This window comes from Balaenoptera physalus (assembly GCF_965194825.1).
Source record: "Balaenoptera physalus genome assembly, chromosome: 14".
Classification (NCBI taxonomy): Eukaryota; Metazoa; Chordata; class Mammalia; order Artiodactyla; family Balaenopteridae; genus Balaenoptera; species Balaenoptera physalus.
Window position 1 is genome coordinate 9412473 of NC_138893.1, and position 24961 is coordinate 9437433.

Consider the following 24961-nt stretch of genomic DNA (forward strand, 5'->3'; position numbering starts at 1 on the left):
TCAAAGAAACCAACAAAAACCCTGATATTTCATTGCATTTGGCTAGAATCTCAGAAATAAAGAAACTTATTTGTTAAGTACGCTATGTCATCTACTGGAAAAACTTCAGCCATATTACATTGCTGGCAATAACTGAGCTGCAAAAAAAGTTGTCTCTCTCTCTTAACTGAATAAAGCTTGTCAAAGTTTCCAAGAAACAAACTATAACTTGAGCTTTTATTGCATTCTGCTGGGACCAGCGATTACAGAACCCCGGCCTCACAGATCGCTCTCCCCGTAGAGTGCGGAGGAGAAGGCGGCGTAATCCAGGGCGCCGGGCACGCTGCCTGGGCCCGAGTAGGCAGGCATCCTCTTGATGCAGTACTGGGCCTGGTCAGGGGGCAGTTCTCTGCGCAGCTCCTCCGCCAGGATGTACGGCTGGAAAAAAAATACACACGTTTGCAAAATCAACTGCAGAAAACACAGGAACATAAATGGTTTAAATACACTGCTTGCATTTGTGTAATTTTAAAAAAGGACTAACTGAATCACTTTGCTGTATACCTGAAGTTAATACAACATTGTTAATCAACTATACTCCAATATGAAATAAAAATTAAAAGAAATAAATTAAAAATAAAAAAGGACTAAAGGCAGGGTGTCTAATGTGCACAGTACTGGACAACCAACCAAAGGCTGAGTTTTACTTGTAATTCATCATCTGGCCAGCAGGAAATTTAATATACTTCATAAAGGGAAAGGGAGCAGTACCGTCAGTACTTCTCGAACTGAGCCATAATGCAAGTGAAAAATACTATGACGTAAATTCCATACCAGAAAGATTAAGGGAAGGCTGGTTTACATCATATGCTGATGAAAACGCAGGATTATTTAATTTGAAATTATCAATGTGGTTGTTTTTTTTTTTAAATATATGTGATGTGCACTTCTAGAAAATGGAGTCACTTTCCTACACAGTTTATTAAAAGCTAGCGGCATGTTACCACTGGAGAAAAGCTCTTTCTAAAACAAAACAAAACTGACATTGAACAATGGAGTCTTTTTTTTTTTTTTTTTCCATGTCAAATGTCCAAGAGGAAATAGGGTAATTCACATAAAACAGATTGGCTGGGCTTCCCTGGTGGCGCAGTGGTTAAGAATCCGCCTGCCAACGAAGGGGACACAGGTTCTAGCCCTGGTCCGGGAAGATCCCACATGCTGCGGAGCAACTAAGCCGTGCGCCACAACTACTGAGCCTGCGCTCTAGAGCCCACGAGCCACAACTACTGAGCTCACGTACAACAAATACTGAAGCCTGCCCGCCTAGAGCCCGTGCTCCGCAACCAGAGAAGCCACTGCAATGAGAAGCCCACGCACCACAACCAAGAGTAGCCCCAGCTCACTGCAGCTAGAGAAAGCCTGCGCGCAGCAACAAAGACCCAACGCAGCCAAAATTAAATAAATAAAATAAATAAATTTATTTAAAAAAAAACAGATTGGCTGGTCAAGATAAATAGCAAATATCATATTGTAATTTATAGTAGGGTTTTTTGGGGGGTTAAATAAGCCTTGGTTTATTATCTCCTACATCAGTTGGACTTCTTCCCCTCCACCCCTATCCCCATGATAAAGGATTCATTTTAAAACAAACGTAATTATTTTAAAGATAGTTTATCTTGTCTGATAAGGGTTTTTTTTAAGGTAATAAACATGGCCATGTTGATGTGTTTCTTTTTTTTTTTTTTTTTTTGGCTGTACCGCACAGCATGTAGGATCTTAGTTCCCCAACCAGGGATCAAACCCACGCCCCCTGCATTGGAAGGTGGAGTCTTAACCAGTAGACTGCAGGGGAAGTCCCATGCTGATGTGTTTTAGAATCCTAACTTCCCTTCCCTCTCAGCTAGAACACAGGGTAAAGGAATCATAGCCCAAATTGAGTTTATACATACTGAGATGTTTTTATATTGTTTTGGGAAAGAGATTTAAAAGTTCTGTACTTGCAATTAAACTCCTACTTAATTTCTAGGCTTCAGATAATGAAAAAGTAGCCAATTTTTTAAATGAATGAATAGCTCTATTTAACTTTGCTCCAGGGGTGGGGCACAGTGTCAGGGTCATTGATCCTTGAGAGAAGGTTCTCAGTTTTATAACATCTGAATTGCATTGTTCCTTCTTTCCGAGTCATAGCTACCAACCCAGAATGTGAAGTAGGGTCGAACCAGAAAAACACACAAAAAACTGCAAAATACATGCTCTCGGTTCCTTCTATAAAACTCCCCGTAAGGACAAGCACAAATGCCAGGACAGAATGTCTGTGTTTAACCTGTTCTGGGTGCATCTCTGTTATGTTTATGTGCTTTCTGAATTCAGTGCTGATGTGATACAAAATGCAATACAGCAAAATGGTTATTATTTGCAACGCTGTTTCCTTTTTTATTAGAATGAAGCAGTGGGCTGTCACAAAAGCAGAAGAAAACATGTCCGTGCAGACCTTGTCGGAAGCCAGGATTCGGAAGGAGGCGATGACCTGCTCGGCGGTGTCGGTGTCGGCCGTCTCTCTGGTCATGAAGTCAATGAAGGATTGGAAGGTGACGGTGCCCTGCCCGTTGGGATCCACCAGGGTCATGATGCGGGCAAACTCAGCTTCACCCTGAGGCAAGGTTGCAAAGAAACATTTACTTCAACCGTACACAACTCTCAGCAGTGCCGTTCTCCTGCTTTTACCTGTTGGCATGCAAGTTCCTTTTTGCTTGAAAAGTTACATATTCCCTGCACTTCCCTTCCGTTTTTGGAACAGATTCCCCTTACGGGTGACTTAAGTTTACTGCCGTCAAATGATTTTTAAACGTTGCTGTAGCATCAACCCAGAAGCTCCTGAATGTCAGAATTCCTTCCTCTCTCTAACCCATGTTGCCGTTGGGACTTAATATAGTTATGGAAGAGGAATTCAGAGAGGGTTAGGCCTTTTCTCAGACTACAGTTGAGAAGAATAATACTGTCAGAGGAGGGTTCTCATGATGCTTATTTGACAGTTCTGAGAGGAATCAAAGCAGCTCATGTTCAACATTACACGTTAGCAGGTAATAGAGAAGTGAGGGTATAAGGGCACACTCAGAGCCCACAGGGAAATGTAAGATTTCTTAGCTGATTTAGTACTAAAAACTTTTTACCTTCTAAAATACTAGAGGAAAAAATGCTTTAAAAATCAGCAGGAAAAGACACTGAAGTGTATACTCTCAGTGGGTGAATTGTATGGTATGTGAATTATCTCCCAGTTAAAGCTGTTTAAAAATCATCAGGAAAGTTTATGTTCTCTTCCTTCACTAGAAAAAAACCAGCTGACCGATGACTGAATGAAAATACATGTTCTGGCTCTGTGAAGTTATTTTTATATGGTACCAGGCAAACCTTCAAAAATGTTACCCTAGACAATGTAAATCAACGAACCCCAAATGAACTGCCAGAGTTTAAGGCAGTTGTCTCCTATAATACAAATCTAAGCTCAATAGAATATCACATGGTAGTGAAATTTTCAACTTCTGTCTTACCAAGTCATAACCCATGGAGATCAGGCAGGCTCTGAAATCCTCATGATCCATCAGGCCATTCTTCCTCTGCCGACAAATACAAAGAACAAAGAAGTTGAGGGCTTCCCTGGTGGCGCAGTGGTTAAGAATCCGCCTGCCAATGCAGGGGACACGGGTTCAAGCCCTGGGCAGGGAAGATCCCACATGCCGCGGGGCAACTAAGCCCGTGCGCCACAACTACTGAGCCTGTGCTCTAGAGCCCGCAAGCCACAACTACTGAAGCCCACATGGCTAGAGCCCGTGCTCCGCAACAAGAGAAGCCACCGCAGTGGGAAGCCCGCACGCCGCAACGAAGAGTAGACCCCGCTCGCCGCAACTAGAGAAAGCCCGCGCGCTGCAGCGAAGACCCAACGCAGCCAAATAAATAAATTATATAAATAAATAAATTAAAAAGAAGAAGTTGAGAGTTAGAGGCAAAATAAAAAACTCTACTTGACCGGGGAACAAAGTCCAATACAAGAAGGGACACTTTGAGATTTGCCAAATAATTTGTAAATGTCATCATTGACTTAGAGGAAGGACAGACCCGACACAGGGATGTTAGAAAATAGTTTCTTAAAAAGGAAAAAGGAGGAAAGGAGGGTAAACAGTCAAAAATGAAAGGAGACCACACATTCAAGAAAGCAGGAGGGACTACCCAGTGCCAGTGAAAATGACCTCGTCAGGAGCTGCCCACTGCCACCCACCGATGGCCGAACACACTCTAAGTGTTCTGAGAAATGCTCACGCTCTCGCGGCCCCAGGCAGTCCTCACTTGTAAAATTCCCCCAAAGATGAAAGCATGGCTAGGACTCACACTGGAAAGTTACCCCGCAGCTACTCTCAGGCCCGGGTCCCTCCAAGACACAAAAATCCTTAATTTAAACTTTTAAACTTGGCAGGTTCTGCATTGTCTGCCTTTGAACTTTGGTTGCAAAAGACAGTCTCATTATCCTAGATTCAAATAAATTTGGGGGTTTTTTTCCTATGAGGTGGCCCAAATGATTGAGGGCTGTCTTCGCATAAGCCCGGGTGGATGTGTGTAGGGACGATGATCAATTATTTCCCTCCACGGGAGGAAAATGACTCAACCTGAAGGAAGTCAGGTCAGTGTTACAGCAGGTTTTGTACAGTATGGTTGTGCTGAAGCCAAGCTAACTTTAATGTCCTACTCTGTGTATAATTCTTTATTTATGCCTCAGCTCCCTGATCAGAAGTCTACTTTCTGAACTCTTTGATAGGCCTGAATATGGCTGGTCTAGAGCAGAGGCATTTTAGAACCATTTAACTGATATCTGTAAACCATAAACCGGGTCCCCAAGCAAAGTAATGAAATATACTTACTTTGTTACGGATCTTTTAACGAATGGAATGTGGCCTTAGGAGTCACTTTTAACTAGATGATAAGCAAACTGGGCATTTTCTTGTGAAGAACTGGTTTTACTCAATTGTATTCAAATCAAAATACTAGATAATATTTTAAGAGCTGCACTTAACTTTTTATATGATCACCATTTTGTTGGTGCATTTTCCTTCAACATTCCATGAATCAATTTTGTTAATTAAAAAAGAAAATTAAATTTTATGGCAAGAGTAGGCTAATTTTCATCAGGTGCTTCACCTAAATAGTTAATTAGGAAAAGTTCATTACAGCTTTGTATTTAAGTACTTAGAAAATGACCTAAATCCCAAAACCACATTTTGTTAAGGATACACTCTCACTTAGAACAAATCTAGTGTTGCCCCCAACTACAAAGGCATTCGTTAAGTGCTCTGTATAAAACTGCCCACAAACCTAGACTTTGTGTCACCTTGAGTGACATCAGAGCTTAGCACACTTCATTTCAGAGGCTCTTTTCCTTTGGCCTTAATCATCCTGTTTCCCCATAACCTTTAAGGACATTAAAACTTAAAATAATAGCATGAATATTATTTCAAATACATCTTTTGATGTCCCCAGTGGTGCCTTTCAAATAACTAGAGGGAGTGAGGTACCCTGTCGAAGTGGTTGAAGGAGGCTCTGAACTCATTCATCTGCTCCTGGGTGATGCCCTTCGCATCTCTCATCAGGATCTGGGTCTCCACTTCGTTGATGGTTCTGGCGATGGTCGTCAGCAGCAGCTCCCAGCCCACACGAATGTGCTACCGAGGGAAACAGCAAACGATCAGCTCCAGGTCCTCCCAGCACGTCAATCTTGCCTCCTCATTTTCATAACAAGAGAGTCAACCCAAAGGGAGATAAGTAGGGCTTCCCTATGCTATTTTTTTTTTAATTCTACTTTTCCACTTTTTTCGAGATTCTATAGTGGGAAATACTCAGAAGTGAGACCAGGGTTCTAACAGTGACAACTGGCACTGTGAAGATAAAATATACAATGTACAGTGTATTATTTGTCACTAGCGTTTACCAAATAGCAGGATGGGCCCTGGACTATACCCACTGGCCAATTTGCAAGATCAAATTGGGTCAAACTGGCCAAAACGTTAATAGTCCAATTTCGGTTCGTCTCTCCAAAGCAGTGCAATGAATTCCTTGTTGTGATAATAATGAGGATAAAGTTGTTGAGGATGGTGATGATAATTAACAACTATGTAGTGCCTGATCTAGTTCACAAAGCTTTTTCACATACAGTGACGGGAAAGGTTTAATGATCCCTTTTCATACTTCTAGAACAAAACAGGAACCGATGGAGACAAACGTGGGAGGAAAACACCCTGAGAAGGTGAAGTGGTCACAACCAAAAACCAGAGCAGCGCAGGCCTGCACGGTGCCTGTACCTCCATGGTGTAATTAGTGTGCTTGTTGTCAAAGACCAGGGCCTCCTGGATGAGCTGATGGTCGCCTTCCAGCTTGTCGATGTTGTTCTTGTAGTTAATGATGTTGTGCTCATACTGCTTCAGCTGATTCATCTGGTCCTCCAGGGCTCCCGTGATCTGGATGGAGCTCCGGGCAATCTCCTGGTGGAGGCACGAACAGGAGAAGAACACAAGGTGAGCCGGCCTTTCAGGTTGCCACGGGGGCCTTCCTGCTTCTGCTTCCAATGCTATGCCGGCATTAGGCGGCAGCTAGAGACACTTGCTTTTTCAGATAAAGTGGGAAACAGGATAGTACCGCAGCGTGAAACAAGCTCTAGTTCTAGTCTGTCTAGAGAATGGGGAAAAAACAAAACCAAACCACCAAGATCCATAAAAGCAAAGCAAGACGGGTAAGGAAGGAGCCATTTAGGCCTCTTCCAGTGAACTCAGAAGGCTCCCCGGGCTGGAGCTGCCTCTTCCGGAGGCGGCCAGGGGATGGTCTGCATGAATGCAGCTGCCAGGGAGATTTCAGACCACTGGATGCTTCATCACCGGTCAGAAGAATTTCCTAGATTTTTAGATGTCCTCCTCTTTAAGAAAAAAGTTAACATTTTATCACCAAAAGGGAGGCTGGGAGAAGAATAAATAGGCCAATAAATGTCTCTTGGCTGTTCTTGGTGATAAAATGAACCCAGCAATCAGTGTCATTCAAAGATTACTTTTCCCTGAATGTTCTGAAAATGCCAAGTATTTGTGACTCATTAGGGACAGACGGTTTAAAAATCTAGGTCCTGCAGAGGCTGAAAACTGAGAAGGAGCCCCGTCACCATTCTTAAGGACAGAATGAATGGATGGCAGCAAGAAGAGCCTCAACTTTGGTGCACAGGTGCCCTCCCTGCCCCCCACCCCGCACTGACACTCATGGGCGCCCAGGCTGCAAGAGCCCAGGGGCCATCAAGAGTAAGGCCCACGGCGAGCTGGATGGTGCTCTCGCGGCACTGAGTGGAGACGGGCCGTCGTGTCAGCTCAGGGACCGATTTGGAGGCTGTGACAGGCTCCCTCTGAAGGGCACTAACCCACCTCCATCTTGCTCTGGATCCAGGGCCCAATGGCATTGGCCTGTGCGGCGAACTGGCGCCGCAGACGCTCGTTGGCATGCTGGCGGGCCAGCTCCTCCTGCAGCGACTGGTCCCGGACGGGCACGAGCTGCTTTACCTGCCAGGGTTCAAGGGCAACAGGGGTTAGAGGCCAGCTGCGGTCCAGGAGGAGGGACCAAGATCGGTGGTGGTGGCTGAAGGGCAGGGGTGGGAGCAGAGAGAGAGGGAGGGGAGCGGGGGGAGGGGAGGGAGGGAGAGAGGGGAAGGGGAGTGGGGTCCCTACTTTAGGGACTAAAGAAAGAGCTCAGTCTAGCCTCGGCTGCCACCCAGTGCCTCCACTGCCCGCTGAAAGACTGGCTAAGTCTGCAAGAGGGACACTGACCATTCCTCTAGCCAGGGGCTCTCGGCCTGCAGTACTAACCCTGCGGGGAGCTGGGTCCAGGGTGAAGAGAATTTGTGAACTTGAATGAGGGAAAACTGGCATCCTTATTTTTTCACCACCCCTAATGGAAAATGAGCATTTCCTTTGATGATGAATGCAGGCACCAAATCCACTGTGACTTTATCACAATAGAAATCACAGACATTCTCATATACATCAGTTACTGCCTGCCTCTCAAAATATCATATACACTCATCACTACTCACAATTATTAGACCTGCTGTTAGATCTTGGTTTAAAATGTGGTAGTAAAGAAGCACATACATTACTATATCCCAACTTTAAATATATATATATATATATATATATATATAGCCTTTCATTAAAATTTATTTTTTATCGAAGTACCATTGATTTACAGTGTTGTGTTAGTTTCAGGTGTACAGCAAAGTGATTCAGTTATACATATATATATAAAATATATTTTAATAACTATTTTTAATGTAATTTATTTCCTTTGTAACCTTAAATTTTTTAATGAATTTACAGATATTATTATCAGAAGGGATCCACGGGCTTCCCTGACTACCAAGTGGATCCAAGACACAAAAAAGTTGAGAACCCCTGCCAGTTTCAGGAGCTCAGTCCTATATGATGCTGGACCACAGGAAAGTATCCTACCCCGCCTACATCTTTTCCATTCCATTTGTACCCTGTGATTTACACTTTAATGCTATGTCTCAGTTCTTTTTGAATCCGCAGACAAAAGAGCTACTTCAAGAAGGCTTTTCTGTGTGTTGGCAAAACTGCTGCTGAAGACATTATTATTCAATGTCCCTTTTACAAAACTCCCTCTGGCAAATTTTGCTTTATAACTTAGTGACAAGAGAAAAGTTTGTCTCACTTTAAGAAATGATACATTTTCCCTTTTTTTTCAAGGAAATTACTTAGCTCAACACGGTTCCCTTTTCACTCTGGCTGTCAGAAGAACAGAGATAATTTTAAGGTCAAACACAATAACTAATTATGGTCTCTCAGGTGAACACTCTTTCCCATATCTGTTTTTTTTTTTTCCTCTTTGCATCGTTTATAACTAAACGATTGCTGAATGTGTATTTTTATAGCAAGCCACTTCAAATGCACGTTGTGGACTTCTTAAAGACTATGTAGTAGCATACTAAGATGATCGTGCCTCAATTTAAACATGAAAATAAATCTTTCTTAAGAATGAGACAAGGGCTTCCCTGGTGGCGCAGTGGTTGAGAGTCTGCCTGCCAATGCAGGGGACACGGGTTCGAGCCCTGGTCTGGGAAGATCCCACATGCCACGGAGCAACTGGGCCCATGAGCCACAATTACTGAGCCTGCGCGTCTGGAGCCTGTGCTCCGCAACAAGAGAGGCCGCGATGGTGAGAGGCCCACGCACCGCGATGAAGAGTGGTCCCCACTTGCCGCAACTAGAGAAAGCCCTCACACAGAAACGAAGACTCAACACAGTCATAAATAAATAAATAAAAAGAACGTGAATTTCTAAAAAAAAAAAAAAAAAAAGAATGAGACAAAAAGGCTCAAATGATCCCCCTGGACTATAATTAAATCTGTACGTTTTCCCAAAATATAAGAGGCAGCAAATTAGCAGGAAGTCCTTTGGTTCCCCAGATACAGTTTTCTAAGTAATTTTCCCACATTTAAAATTCACACACACTTGGGACATGTCTACCCCATATTGTAAAAATTCTTTAATGAAGTACTAGTGGCAAGCCGATTCCATCAAATTTTCAGTTGGGGTTTTAAAAGTAGTTTCCTTTATGGTATTAGTATCATAACCTGTACTGAGTTTGCCAACACTGATAAGGTTTTCCTTAAGGACAATCATTTCTACTTTCTTTCCTTACAAATCACAGAAGCTGCTGAATGGTATTTAAGAGTATAACATATTTCATCTGTTAAAAACAACAGGCCCAAAATAGAGTCGAGTGCTAAATCCCACTCCACCAGACCAAGACTTTATTACAGTTTCCGCTCTCCCAGAAACAGAATCTTAGTCAATCAGTCATCTGGGTAGACCCCTTCCCTCCCCTAAAGGAAAGTAACTCTGCAATAACCAATCCGCTTTTTGCTGGCCAGATAACTTCCCTGTTCCTACTCCCTTCTGCCTATAAAAGTCTTTCATTTTGTTCAGCTCCTTGGAGTCCCTTTCTGTCGGCTAGACTGGATGCTGCCCAATTCGAATAGATTTTTGCTCAAACACTTAAAATTGTTACTGTGCCTCAATTTCTCTTTTAACATGTCTGTGAAATTTGGGGTGAAGGACGACCCTGATCGTGAGGCAACGTCACGCAGCCACTCTAACTCCCCCAGGGGTTCACCTCTTCCCTCCACCTCAGCTTCGAGAACGTCAGCCTCGCCCCCTCCCCCTTCAGTCGCCCACCTTGTCCCACTTGGACCGGATCTCGTCCACGGTGACGGTGCTATAGGGGTTGCTCGAGCTGATCCTGATGCTGTAGCTCTGGATCACCTTCTCCACCTCGTTCTGGATGGCCAGGATGGACTGCCGCTCGCCGTCCGCCTCGGGAAGCGTGGCCCTGAACTGCTCGTGGGCGGTGATCAAGCTCTAAGCCAGAGACAGAGCGGAGAAAACCCGACTTACTTCAGTGTGAATTTTACAGGCTTGCTGTTCCCTTCAGCACGTGTATAAATGACTTTATAACTGCGGGAATCTCCAGTGGAAGACAAATTCTGGATGTCTTAGAAAAGCTATCTGGTGCACAAAAGTCAAGTTCCTCAAAAAGGGAAGAGAAGATCTCCTGATGACTCCTTGGCGGCTATTAATCCAAAGTCTTCAAAAAATAATTGTTTTCTTTTAAAAAAATTATGTTTGATTTCATCATATATGATCCCCAGCTATTGTTTAGGTCTTACTCGCCACTGACATACAGAACTTAAATCAGGGCTTCCCTGGTGGGGCAGTAGTTAAGAATCTGCCTGCCAATGCAGGGGACATGGGTTCGAGCCCTGGTCTGGGAAGATTCCACATGCCGTGGAGCAACTAAGCCCGTGCGCCACAACTACTGAGCCTGCGCTCTGGAGCCCGCGAGCCACAACTACTGAGCCCACGTGCCACAACTACTGAGCCTGCACACCTAGAGGCTGTGCTCCGCAACAAGAGAAGCCACCACAATGAGAAGCCCACGCACCGCAACGAAGAGCAACTCCTGCTCACCGCAACTAGAGAAAGCCCGTGCGCAGCAACGAAGACCCAACGTGGCCAAAAAAAAAAAAAAAAAAATGTGTGGCTGTGTCCCAGTACACTTAAAAAAAAAAAAAAAAAAAGAAATTAGCTGCCCTTTCTAATGACCAGGTTTACCTATAGCCCAAGAAAAGAACCTCACATTTGCTGCCTTTATACCTAAAGATCACCAGGAAGTACATCCCTTTCTCCAAAAGAAAAGGCCACAGAAACCAACTTCTTCCCCTCAGGCTTTATAAAACCTCCACTTAACAACCCTATACCCTTGGACCCTAAAGTATAAGACAGCAGCCCTTTATGCTCAGCTGTAGGAAGGTGCCACGTGGACCACCTTCCAGGGCGAAGCTAACACTCAGTTCAGATGCTACAACAGATCAGCTGCTAGCACACCTTTCACTAAACAGACAAACTACTTCATGCATCAAGTATGGCTTCCAAGGCATACTTAGACATCTCACTTATTCCAAAAATAAATGGTTTTAGGTTGCCAACCTCTGCTTAAGAGTCTATGCAAGAAACACCATCACAGCCTCTTTCAGAAGACAAAGGCAATGTTCAACAAATTTCTTTCCTCTTACACCCCGGTGCAAACCCTTCTAGAATGCTCCTTGGCAGGGAGATATGGGTTCAAATCCCAACCTTCAGTATTTCCTTTACATTTGGATTCTTTTCGATGACCTATCTATTTTACAGAAAAAAAAAAGAATCTAAAAGTATTTTCTCTATATTCCATTATACGTCAAATTCAGTATACAATGGTCTCTAATATATTGGGTCCTGGCTATTGGAGAGGAACGCTCCTCCCTAACTCGATCACTTAGAGGTCTTATTTACAATCTGAAGCTCCAGCAAAAATCAAAAGCAGAACATTTTGGATGGCGGGAAGCAGAGGGTACTGATTTGTGGCTTCTTATGCTTTATGATCTGGCAAAACCCTATAGATCTTAATGAAGGGTAATATGCAAACATTTGCAAAGTAGTTAACTCAGCAGCCAATAAACTCATAACTTGCTGTGACTAACTCCAAGAGCATATGTCTATTTTGCTCATATGATTCCACATTCCATTTTAGAGAACAGACCCTTTTAGATATAGTCACCATTATCTGGCTGATGTTAATTTAGTTGCATTAAAGAGTGGTATACACATTTTTAAGCTAAAGGCCAAAGGGTAATATGGGTTTTCTAACCACATTTTTTTTTTTAAGTTAAAAAATGAAACAAAACCAAAAAGAGAACTCTAAGTTTTTAAAATTACAATTCATTTCTGGTACAGTGAGAGCACAGAGCTGGCTTCAGTTACCTGGATTTCCTCAATGCTGTGGACAATGAACATATCTTGCAGATCCTCCATGGCGCCTTCCATCCAGTTGTTGAAAGGAGCAGCTCTCTTGGCAAACTCCAGGTGAAGCTGATCGATGGTTTCCAGCAATTTCTCAGTTCTCTGGAGATCAAATACAAACCAGTGTTATCATAGGTTAAATCATAAAAATTCTCTGAACATGTAAAGAGGCACTCCAGAGCAGTAAACTATTATCTGACGTTTTGATGGTCACAATCCTCTCATCATTAGCTTGTGTACACAAAAGATTAACTGATGTTCAAATGATTAGGCTGAGCCCTGCAGGTCTCCGAAGTGCCTTCTGCATCAGAGATGGATTTAACAACATCCAGAGTCACACTGTTCTGAAAGTATTTAAAATACTCTACCACATGCTACTCTTTTGAAAACTGAGACTCCACGTAGGGTATATAGGCCCTTGCTTTCAGCTAAAGCAGTACTTTGTAAGTTATAGGACCTGATTCCCTAACCGTGCTGGTTCACAGAAAATTCACGGTATCTTCCTCATTTTATAATCAACAGTGTGCCTTTCCCAAAAGTCGCCTAGAGAAGACAGAAGGAACTACAGTTCCACATTCTTAAATCCGCATTCAGGATTTCACACAGAGACCCTCTTTGCCTTTCTGAGCATATGAAAGCACAAGGCTTCAAGCCACCGAGAATGGTACTACGCGTTTCCTATGGCAGAGAGGATGGGGAGCTGGCACGGAAGCGTCTGGTATCTTCAAGTCTTCTATAATTAGATTCATTTTTCCTCCTGTTCTAAAATATTTGAGCTGTCTCTGCTATATGCCTGGTCCTTCCTTTCTCTCAGCCTTTTTCTTTAGGTGGATATGTTAACAGCTGGCTGGCATCCAGGAAGCTTGGTATCACACGTGTTAAAAGTTTCATCAGAGTCAGGGTGAAAAGACTCAGAAAACTGCTAACTGCTTCTTTCTGTCACGTCGTCTGAGTCTTCCGTGGTGAGAGACGATTAGGTTCAGCTAAAAACCAGCTGTTTCTCCAAGCCTTATACTTGAACAAGGCCAAATTCATCCTGATCCTGTTTCATATCCATATTTCCTTACTTCAACATGTGTTGCCATTTTCCCTTTGCACATCTCAACTTCCGTTCCTCCTGATTTCCTGACTCATTCATGGCTCAATTAACTCTCAGATAAGGACTCTGGGGAATTAACTGCCATTACTACTTCACACACAAAATGAGTTTATACCGTTATCTCATTACTACTGGATTTTTGTTTCTTTAATTCAAAAGGATGCGTCACTGCTGTATGGATAAATTACAGTACAAAACTACCAACTTTCCATTTCCCTCTTTCTCCTACTTTTCATGTTCTCTTGTAGAAGCTCCTTTCACTAGATAATCTGTTTCGATTTATACACACCATACCACAGAAAAACAAAGTTAGTAACAGTGACTTATTGAAAGAGCCCCTATTAAAAGATTTCGTGCCAACGGGTGGCTTGGAGACTCACCTCCAGGGCCTCTCTCCTCTTCTGAGTGAGTGTTCCCAGCCTGTCCCACTGGTCACAGATTTTCTGGCACCGATCATTGATGTTCACAGCATCGTGATAGTCCAGTTCACTATTAGAAGGGAAAACAAAGATTGACTTTCCCAGATGACGTGAATAAAAGTGGACATGGGCTCAAAATAAACAGATGATAATTTTTTTTTAAAAAAAGATCTGATGGGGAACTGGCAGGGTATTTCAGGGTTTTGTTCATCATCACCATCGCAAACATGATCACTATTCCCTTACATCACGGGAAGAATTAGTAAAACTCTTGGTGGTCAACAGATTTCTAAACAGAGAGAAAGGCTGTCTTCTCGACGCCTCAGGCTAACTTTATTCTCCCTTCGTTTTCTTGGCCAGGCCTCCGGAGTGCATTATTTTTAAGTGGTGATGTACCTGTAAATGAAGCCAAGTATCTGACCTGGAGGACAGTCCCAGGGGCTGTGCTGAAGCCACGGTGATGGGAACATCAAATGAGTCATGAGGGAGGGAGGGAGGGAGGAAGGGATCAGCTTGCACCCCATCGTGTCCTTGGCTGCTCTCAAAGGGCACAGGGCTCCACGTCCAGGAGGGGCCCCGGGACTCAGAGCCCGGCAGGACACAGTCCTTCCTCTTCTGACAAAGATTCCGACTCGTCTTATGCCATTCGTGTGACAGCAGGAACAAAATGATTTCTCACTCCGTAGTCCCTCTTCCTCTCCAGCCCCATCTGTACCTCCTAACGGGATCTTTGTGATGTGAAGTAACTTGAACTTAACATTCAAGCAGATTCTCGACTAGAAGGTTAACCTATTCTCTCTGGGGGTAAAAAGTTTGAATCCTGGACAAAATGTAATCACCCTTTTAGTTAAAATGAAAGCAAGACTCAGGGAGGTTTAAAGACATCTTCAGGAGACTTCTCCTTCAAAAATGGTCCAAGCTGAGGCTTTTAGGAAATTCCCTCCTATCCATCCAAATCCATTTCCCTGAAGCGTAAGTTTATTTCTTCTTCCAACTCTAAATGAAGGCAATGGTTGTTTATTACTTGTTTTTTCTCTTAAGTGATATTAGCTTGTCCTTATGGAATGTTACTGTTTCTGTTACTGAATAAAGAAGATGCATACAGTTGTGATCTGAGTGTCATTTCAGTGGGTAAGAAGCTCCCTATCACCTAATGAAAGCCTGTCCAGTTCTTAAGAGCAGCTTTCTCCATACACACACTTCACTAATTGAGATGGACTGAGATTCTGTGCTTATTATTATAACCAGAAAACCAAAACCAACCAAAATACACCAGCAATGTGCACAGCCTTGAATACAAAGTGAAAAGGCCATGGCCCTGCAAAATGCAACTATTAAAGAACAGAAAGATTTCAAAAACAAAAACCTAGGAACCGTCTACTGATCCACAATGGAGACATCAACGCTCATCTCTCCGTGGTTATCTTTAGGGTGTACATTTTTCCCTCTTCTCTCTAATTCATACGTACTAGCTCTACACCTACTTGCTTTCAAGGACTTAGGGTTTGCATAACTGTGCATACTATTTTTATTTTTTGCACTTGAAGAACTGCACAAACACGTTCGTTATTTTAGAAAAGGTAAAAAGGAAAGGGAGACTAATAACAGTAAGATGAGCACAGCTTTAAATTCTGTGGTTCCTCTCTTGACTGTGTAAAGAAATACGCATTGAGGATACCGAGAATAATAATAATATAAAATTATTACTTAAATTTTAAGGGCAACACTTAAAACCATTCCAAATTACTTATGGGAGCTACGATAGAGCATTAAATTGCTTGAGTTTCTCCCCCTTATTTTATTTGTAATTGTTAACAAGCAGCCAAACGGCCAACATGCAAGAAACATGAGAAATAAGAGTAACGCCACAAACACAGTGAACAAATTAGATATGAAGACCATAAATAATTAAGAATATATTTAGGCAAGGCCAAATAGGAAGATACTCTTAAAAGAGGCCGTCTCTGTTAATTAAGGCATTTGCTCTGGTTAAGAGTGAGCAACATGGGGGTCTTAAAATGTAACATATCATAATAAACATTTATTATTGGTTGTTTAAAGTTATCATTATGTGACAGGCTCTAAAAATTGTGCAGATATATCCGTGGTTATAATGAGAGACAGAGAAGTCGGGAATGAAATTCTGTATTTATCAAAAGGAAGCAAGGGTCTTAAAAAAAAAAAAAAAAAAAAGCTTAGAAACACTGCAGGGAGGCCCCTCTCCCGGAGGGTGGCCACAGCCAGAGGCAGCACCACCTGGACCAGTAGGACCTACAACTCCCACTGGGTAAACCAGCCTGGGCTCAACCTCGTGCTAGCCCCTCCCATAAAATAAAAAGCATGAAAATGAAATAGAACTTATTTGACGACAAAGAAAAGTGGGGCCTTAATGTTTCTTCCTTCAGAGGTGTCTTGTTTTTGGTTTCTGGGCAGGCAATGTGGTCCCGTCTCCTGCACCCAGGCCTGGGTGAGGCCGCCTTTGCGAGCCGTGCTCTGTCCTGTTACTTGTTTCTCATTCTCTTGGATATGAAGCTGCCTGTGCTGGGGCTGGGGGTGCTGCCCGATGGGAGGACACAGGGACACTACCACAATCAAAGCACCAGAGCAGAAGTCAGTGCATCTCTTTAAAAAAAAAAAAAAGGATCTTTCTTTTTTTTAGATTCCACATATAAGTGATATCATATGATATCTGTCTTTCTCTGTCTGGCTTACTTCACTTCTTCACTTAGTATGATAATCTCTAGGTCCACCCATGTTCCTGCAAATGGCATTATTTCATTCTTTTTTATGGCTGAGTAGTATTCCACTGTATACATGTACCACATCTTCTTTATCCATTCATCTGTCAATGGACATTTAGGTTGCTTCCATGTCTTGGCTACTGTAAATAATGCTGCTATGAACACAGGGGTACATGTATCTTTTTGAATTATAGTTTTCTCCAGATATATGCCCAGGGATTGCAGGATCATATGGCAACTCTATTTTTAGTTTCTTAAGGAACCTCTGTACTGTTTTCCATAGTGGCTGTACCAATTTACATTCCCACCAACAGTGTAGGAGGGTTCCCTTTTCTCCACACCCTCTCCAGCATTTATTATTTGTAGACTTTTTGATGATGGCCATTCTGACTGGTATGAGTTAGTACCTCATTGTAGTTTTGATTTGCATTTCTTTAATAATTAGCAATGTTGAGCATCTTTTCATGTGCCTGTTGGCCATCTGTATGTCTTCTTTGGAGAAATGTCTATTTAGATCTTCTGCCCATTTTTTGATTGGGTTGTCAACAAGGACCTACTGTATAGCACAGAGAACTATACTCAGTATTTTGTAATGACCTAGAAGGGAAAAGAATCTGAAAAAGAATAGATACATATATGTATAACTGAATCACTTTGCTGTACATCTGAAACTAACAAACACAACACTGTAAATCAACTATATTTCAATTAAAAAAAAAACAAAACAGGACCAATCCCATCACAGGGTCCTCTGGCTTGGTTCTATTGATACATCTGGGACAGGACAGGAAAGGCACGCTCCCCTGCCCTTCCCTGGGAATGCCTGGGGAAGCTCTCCACCGAGTCCTCGCTTGGACCCAGGGCTCAATGTCAGCACTGGCACCCACACAGAGCACGTACTTGAGCTCCTGCGCGATGGCCGCGATCTGCTCCACGCGGTCCTGGTGCGCCGCCAGGTCGCTCTCGAATGCCTCGTGCTTCCGCAGCAGAGCCCGGACTTCGGTCAGAGACGCCGACTCGTAATCCTTCTGCAGCAAGATCTGCTCTTTGCCTGCAATGGTTGTAGCAAGGGAGTGTGAGTGCTGTCACACTTCAGCCTCTTTGCAAAGTCCTGGGTGATTCCAGAGAACCAAGAGGAGGAAAGAAGGACAGCCCCGAGAGGCAGAGGCCACATTTCAACTGGAATTCAGGCTGTCACTCTGCTAAGGCCCCGAGTCCCTCTGTGTTCTGAAAGCTCGTGTCTACAAATACAGGGCGGAGAGCACGCTGAGCACTTTCTAAATAACAAGTCTGTGATAAACCTAAGAAACAAGTATCTGACCTTCCCGTGAGAGGCTCAGTTAAGTCAGTAATTATTAGCTCACAGAAGTTACCTGGGATTATTAGGTAAAACACTTGTACTCTCTTTGTCTGCCCATGGGCTCAACCTTTACTCCAATTCTTTTTGTTTGAAAGCTTTATTTTTTTAATGTGGTTAAATGCAGCTTGTGATTTTTTTATCTAATAACATTAGAAAAATTTCTCTCCGAAACTCCACCTATTTCCCTACAAATATTTCCTAAGTTAAGCGACTGCTGTGGTTATAACTGGACCCATTTTTATTCCCTGGTTGATGACCTTTAAGAATTTAATTCCACAAAGCTAGACATGGAAAGCAAACGTTCATATATTTAATGATGACAACATAGCACTTACCATCTGCCAGATACCAATTTTACTACTTTATAAATACAAACTCATTTAAGTCTTCATCAAAACCCTGTGAGGGAGGTATGATTGTTATTCCAATTTGGAGAGGACGCTGAGGCCCTGAGAGGTGAGAATGCATCCAAGGCCCACAGCTGGGAAGTATCAACTGCATGTCTGTGCCTGTGACCGTCTCGCTGTGCAACACCGACAATCAAGCAGTAAGACAGCAAAAGGGACCCAAGGGATAAGGGGAACCTCCCTGCCCTTTCTCGAAATAGATTACCATGTGTTGAGGTGAATGTTTCGTTCTTTAACCTCAGCAAACAGCAGAGCCAAAAAAAAATATCATGACCATAGTATCACAGCCATGGAAACAGGTTATGTCTGCAAGGTCTGAAAGGAGTAGATGAATCTAAGTGAAACAAAGGAGTTAAGACTATAGAAAATCACACCTCGTGTTCTTCCTTTCCAAGCAGATTTTCTAAGTGGGCAATTATGCTTTGCGGCATTTAATAAACCTTGTATCAGCAGAAGCTAGTGTCTGGGCCAGGGTTCTCTGACCCGCAGTTAGGGAATAAACAGATGCTTGTGGAATCAGATAGAAGAAAGCGGGGGAGTCAGGAGGAGGCGGAGACCTACGCAGGTAAGTGTGGGAAGAACGCATTGTGAGTCCTGTTTTATAAAAACATCCATCTTCATACCCACCTCTTTTTTTTTTTTTCTTTTTTTTTTTTTTGGCTGTGCCGTGCTGCTTGCGGGATCTTAGTTCCCCAGCCAGGGACTGAACCCGGGCCACGGCAGTGAAAGCGCCGAGTGCTAACCACTGGACCGCCAGGGAATTCCCCACACCCACCTCTTGAAGAACCGCAGTACCTGGGACAGCAGACGAGAGAGGGGCGAGGGCAGCTGCCCGCAGGGTCACAGGCGCCAGGGACAGTGGTCATTGCACATGGGGCTCTGTCCATAGCTCAAGCCCAATTCTCCAGGAGCCCCGCCGCATCCTGTGGACTCACCGTAAGCCCAGGTTTCGTGCGTGGACGCCTTCTGCCGGAACTTCTCTGCCAGGTGTTCCACGCGCTCCAGCCTCCGGATCTCATTCAGCAGCCATTCCTCGTAGCCCTTCTCCGCCTGCTCCAGCCGCTGCCAGGCACCCGCGATGTCCTGGGATGGTTGGGGACAGGCAAAGGCGCGTCCGTCACGCCCTGGCCTCCTGGGCCTCTCTACGAATCCCCTCCACCACGTCCAACAGTGTTTTCCTTTGTGTCTTCTTGTCTTTCCCTCACCCCTGTGCCTCCACACCCGCCCCAAATAGCCATTCAAATGTTTTGGCTTCTAAACGTCTTCATTATCTCTGCACCCTTTTAGAACTAAGATCACGGTTCTCATCGGCAAACAGATAACCTGATGCTTCTCCGGATGTGGACAAAGGCTAATGGGGCTTTAATTTTCTGGCTACGAGAAGATGAAGCCTCACAGTGACTCAGCCCAAAACGGCTCTGACTCAGCGACCGGGTTCAGTCAGCCGTTAACTGTTTCCCCGGCATCACGCACGTGCCAGGCACAGTGAGAGCCTTTGATATAAGAGTGAACAGCACCTGTAAAGTTCCCTGGGCCCCTGTGCAGCTTTCATGATCGTTGGGGGAGAAAGACATTAAATAAGGAATTCAACAACAAGTGTAATTCCTATTTCCGATTGCGATGCACTTTGAAGGAAAAACAAATCACGGTCAAGTGGTGCTGATGAGAGCACGGTCGGGGCAGTTCCTTTAGGCGGGTTACTGAGAGGAGACCCCTCTGAAGAGGTGGCACTGGAGCCCAGACCTCACTGATGGAAAAGCCAGGTATGGGATGAAGTGGGGGACGAGCTAAAGCCCTGAGGAGGGGGTGCACTCCACGTAGGGGAAGGACCACAGCAGGCGCGGCGGCCGCATAGTGGGTGAGGGGTCGAGCAGCCAGAGATGCGGTCAGCAGGGTGGCCGTGGGGTCAGACCACATCAGATCCCAGATAAGGAATCTGGATCTTATTCTAAGTATTTCGGGAAGTCACTGGAGGGTTTTGAGAAGAAAGGAGACACGCTCTGATTTATATTTTAAAAAGATGACGGCAGCTGCTACGTAGAGAATGCATTTTAGGGGAAAAAGAACAAGAAAAGCAAGTGAGAGGGTTACTGCAGGGTCGAAGGAGAGACACTGGTGGCTTAGCATAGGCGACAGCAGCCGAAGGGCTGCTCAGATTTAAGATATAATCCAGACGCAGAGCCAGCGGCACTGGCTGAGGAACCAGGTGCGAGAAAGGGACAGAATAGGAGGATCAGTGATGACACCTGGGTTTGGGGCTTTAGTCACTTAGGGGATGGTGATGCTATTTACTAAGACAGAGATCACTGCGGGAGGGCTCTTGGATGTTAGGTTTTGAGACATCCAAGCGGCTCTATGAACCTGGAACTGGAGGAGAAATCAGAGCTGAAGATGTAAAATTTGGGAGGTGTTGCCATTACAGCTGGTAGTTAAAGCCACGGGCCTGGATGAGGTCACCTGCAGGTGTCAAGACAGAGAAGAAGGTCAGCATCCCTGTACCCACGAACCATCCACCTACAGCCCGGGGACAGGAGGAGGCAAAGCTGTGAGCAGCGACGGGAAGGACTCAGTGGTCAGCTAAGTTCAAGGGTGGAAGGAGTTTCAAGAAGAAGGCCATGGTTACAGCTACAGCGAATACGAAAATAAAAGTGACCACTAGGTTGTCAACACGGACGCTGTTGACTTTGAACAGAACAGTCTGTCTCAGGCTGGACAGAAGCCGGATTACTTACTGCAGGTTGAAGAGTAAAAGACATAAAGGAACGGGAAGCGACCAAAAACCAGTACCATGAAGAACTCTCTCTAGATGTCCTGCTAGACATAGAGGGGAGCCGAGAAATAGGACAGGTGCTGTAGGGAGGCGTGGAGTCACAGGAGGTTTTCATTTTCGTCTGGAAGATTCTAGAGTGCTTCCTATGCGGATGTGAAAGCTTCAGCAGAGCGGGAGAAACTGATGGTGCAAAGAGGGATGTAAATATGGGACTGAGCCCTGGAGAAGGTGAATCGGGGAGATGGTGACAGGAGGGAACAGAGGGCCTGTGATCTAGATGCTGGTCCACCTGGAGGCGGGGAGGAGAGGAAGGGGACCATCATCATTAGGTGTTTGTCAGAGGCCTGTTCTGTGTGAGGCACCAAGAGCAGCCAGAGTCGAGAACTGCATGACGGCAGGGAGAAAAATAGCCAGAAGGAAGTGGTCACAGGGCCAAAATTATAGTCAATGCCTCTTCTCAGTGGCCCATCAGAGGAAGGACTTCGGGAGAAAAAAAAAAAAAAAGGGGGCTGCCCCCGGGGCCAGGGGGCTACTCACCGACACCATCTTGCCCTCAGAGGGCATGAAGGCCGGCCGGTTGCTGATCCTCAGCTTGGTCTGCAGGGTGTTGAAGTTGATCTCCAGCTGGCACTTCTCCTGCACCTTGGGAGGCTTGTGCTTCCGGCGGTAATCCCGAAAGTCCTCCAGTTTCTTCTGCATGGCCTGCATGGTCTTCTCAGGGGTCCGGTTCTCTAGCCACGGGATCGTGCGCTGAATCCATTCCAAGAGCTGTTCCCAAAACACACACACACACGCACGCACACACACACACACACACACACACACAACTGCTGAAAGCACCAGCAAAGTGCCCCCCAGTTAAAAAACAGAGGCACCCAACGATTGGGAATGGATTGACTGAATGCTCCCGAGATTACAGAAGTGTGACTGTAACGGCCCTGACTGGAAGGAGGGCATAAATACAAACGTCTGTGCTCACCCAGGGCCACTCACCATCGCCCCAGTGACACCACGCACAGGTCGAAAATTCAGAGTCAGCACGAGTCATGTTTTACAAAAATGGGACATTTACAGGAAACTCGGGGACCAGACATTAGCAGACAAATGCTGGATGGAGCTTTCAAATGAAAAAACAAAAACCTCACGTGGTGGAATAAAATCAGGAAAGAACTGGGTTTAACTCAAAATGTATTTCTAGTTTAAATCAGCTTAAATCTTACGGGTCTACTTACGAGATGAAAGTATCGTAAATCTGGGACTGACTCAATGCCAAAGTATATTTTATTTTAATAGCTGGCTTTCAAGGAAATCCACAGGATGAAAGTGAAAATGGCAGTGACTCCAAGGATTAAGTACGCCCCCTTCTCTTGAATTACTACCAAGGCCTTACAAAGGCCCTGCATAGTCTGTTTGAGGGGTATAAATGAAGGACCAGGTAAGAAAAGGAAGGCTATCATCACTGAGGAGCATCTGTCCTTCGGTCCTGGTCATACTTCAACCCTGATGTTGATCACTGGCATTAAACAATGTTGCCAAATGGAATTTTCCCATAGCAGCAGGAAATATAAACAGTATCATTAGCTTGGACTAATACACGCCACTACTTGGGAAGATTGATTCCCAGTGTCCTGATACTTTGCACAGTACAGACCAAGTATCAGCCAAAGTAAGTCAGAGCAAACATTATTTGGTCTCTGACATTGTCACTGTGATTGAGTTCAATCCAGAGAGAAGGTGGCTGTGGACCTCACTCAGATCCTGCTTAGTTAAGATTTGTGCTATAATAAGAACGAAAAGAAAAGCAACGTGGAAAGTGCTATTCTAACTGAGAAATCTAGCTGAAGAGCTGCAGAAAGGCATCCTGGATACTCATGCTCAAATGTCTTGGACGGAGGGCTCTGCCTCTCCCGAGGTTCCCTCTAGATATTTAAATACACACACAAGGCTGAGCCTTGTCTCACTGGGCATGTTCCTTAGATGCTGAGTCACCGCGTGGAGCTGGGATTCTGAATACGGAGCTCACCCTACGTGATGTCAGTAGCCGATGAAGCAGGAAAAAAAACAAGGAAAGCAATGTCATCTAGGGGAGGTGCAGAACTGAGGATGGAATCACATTCTACGTTTTGTAACATGCAAACTACCTCTGTGCCTTGCAATGCTTGGAAAGACCAGCAGCACTACCTTTGTGCCAATAATTAAGATGAACAACCCCTGAGAGCGAGTGTACTTTCCTACTTTTATTCTGTCTGAGATGAAAAATGCAAAAAAAAACAAAAAACAACAACAACACTGACAATCTGTGTTCACCCTCTGTGCCTCACCCTCAGGGTGGGGATGGACAGGACCGCGGGGACCCGTTTCCTTTACCTCACTCGCTAGCCTCTCATATTCTTCCATCAGCCTCTCATTCTCTTGATTCACAGCAAGAACCTTACATATCCTGTTAGCCGCTGTCTCGGCCTGTAAAACACAATAGGTAAACAGGACGGCTCTGTTGACAGGGACGTGCATACACAACGTGGAAGGTGGCAGGGCAGGGGGTGACCAGGGAGGCGGCATGTGCTGTAAGTGGTGCAGGTTCTGGGTTCAGGTGGGGTAAGCCTGAGGGTACAGCTCTTTCACACTACGGGTCATTTCACACCTTTGGGACAGTTTTCACACAGACTTACATGGCAGGCTGAATATACTGTAGGGAAATAGCATTAGTCACAAACACAAGCTTTGTGAAACATCAAGCAAGTTAGTAACAGAAACTGATGGGTTGAGGAAACAACGGTCCCTGGGCGTCCACCTGAGCCCCCTGCCAACCTCACAACTACAGGGAGAGAGTTCTCTGAGTTACATTAGCCTTTGGAAGTCAAAGCAGACAGGACTGGGTCCTGAATGTATATCTGTCATTGCACTGAGTTCACAAGGGCCTCTACGTATTCATTCCTGAAATGAATACGTCGAATGTGCTAGATGGGATCCTTCCACGGGGCAGAACCTGCTTTAATACTTTGTTTAACCCATGTGAGTAGCTGCTGAGGTATCAATAATTCCCGATCATTGTTTTGTGGGGAGCTTGAGCTGGGAGTGGCCAAGTGCCTTAAACCGTGACCATGAGATCCGTCCAGATTCCGGGCCTGCAGCCTGGCCCCCAGCCTTGCCTCTGAAGCCCTAGTAGGGGCCGATTTCCAGTTACCATTGTTTGCTGGTGATGGTCTTTTTTTGTTTGTTTTGTTTTTTTGGCCCCGCCAGGCGACTTGTGGGATCTTAGTTCCCCGACCAGGGGTCGAACCCGCACCCCCTGAAGAGGAAGCGCGGAGTCCTAACCACTGGACCGCCAGAGAAGTCCCCCAGTGATGGTCTTAAACGGATCACAGAAATGATACATACTCTGTCCAACCCCATCTCTCAGGACTCTGCACGTAGAGATAGGGGGAGGGGCGGGAAGCAGAAACAGGGGAACGTGGGGAAAGCAGAGGGACACCCACCCATGATGTCCCTCAGGCTGTTTATCTTAAGGAGTATAAATTTTTTTGAGGTTTTAACACTGTTAGACTTTCACTATTTCAGTTAAATTCAGATTCATCTTGCAAGATGTCTGAACACATCACTGAACAGTGAAGGCAATCTCCAGGCAGAGAACGGGGAAGGGGCCCTGGAAAGGCGTTCACCTCTCCTTGTCCAAGTCCCCCTTCACCGCTCAATCAGTGTGGCTCAATTTTCATGGCCCTTGTTTTCTCCTGAAGCACAAATGTCTCCCACCATTG

The 24961-nt window shown here is 44.7% G+C and overlaps 1 protein-coding gene across 2 annotated transcripts in view; it reads right to left on the minus strand.

Moving 5' to 3' along the window:
* Window positions 1-186: 186 nt before the first annotated feature.
* Window positions 187-24961, minus strand: part of ACTN2 (actinin alpha 2) — a 73994-nt gene continuing 49219 nt past the window's right edge. Inside the window, exons 9-21 of one of the 2 annotated variants that reach the window (XM_082425515.1) lie at window positions 23574-23666; window positions 21744-21974; window positions 19372-19519; window positions 17570-17720; window positions 13890-13998; window positions 12372-12512; window positions 10251-10433; window positions 7422-7556; window positions 6324-6503; window positions 5541-5687; window positions 3528-3593; window positions 2471-2629; window positions 187-417 (exon numbers count right to left, since the gene is read on the minus strand). In XM_082425515.1, the coding sequence (XP_082281641.1) occupies window positions 259-417; window positions 2471-2629; window positions 3528-3593; window positions 5541-5687; window positions 6324-6503; window positions 7422-7556; window positions 10251-10433; window positions 12372-12512; window positions 13890-13998; window positions 17570-17720; window positions 19372-19519; window positions 21744-21974; window positions 23574-23666 (1902 nt within the window). In that variant the 3' untranslated portion in view covers window positions 187-258. Of the gene's footprint in view, window positions 418-2470; window positions 2630-3527; window positions 3594-5540; window positions 5688-6323; window positions 6504-7421; window positions 7557-10250; window positions 10434-12371; window positions 12513-13889; window positions 17284-17569; window positions 17721-19371; window positions 19520-21743; window positions 21975-23573; window positions 23667-24961 lie in introns of those variants that run through there. The other variant, XM_082425516.1, reaches the window with a different exon arrangement.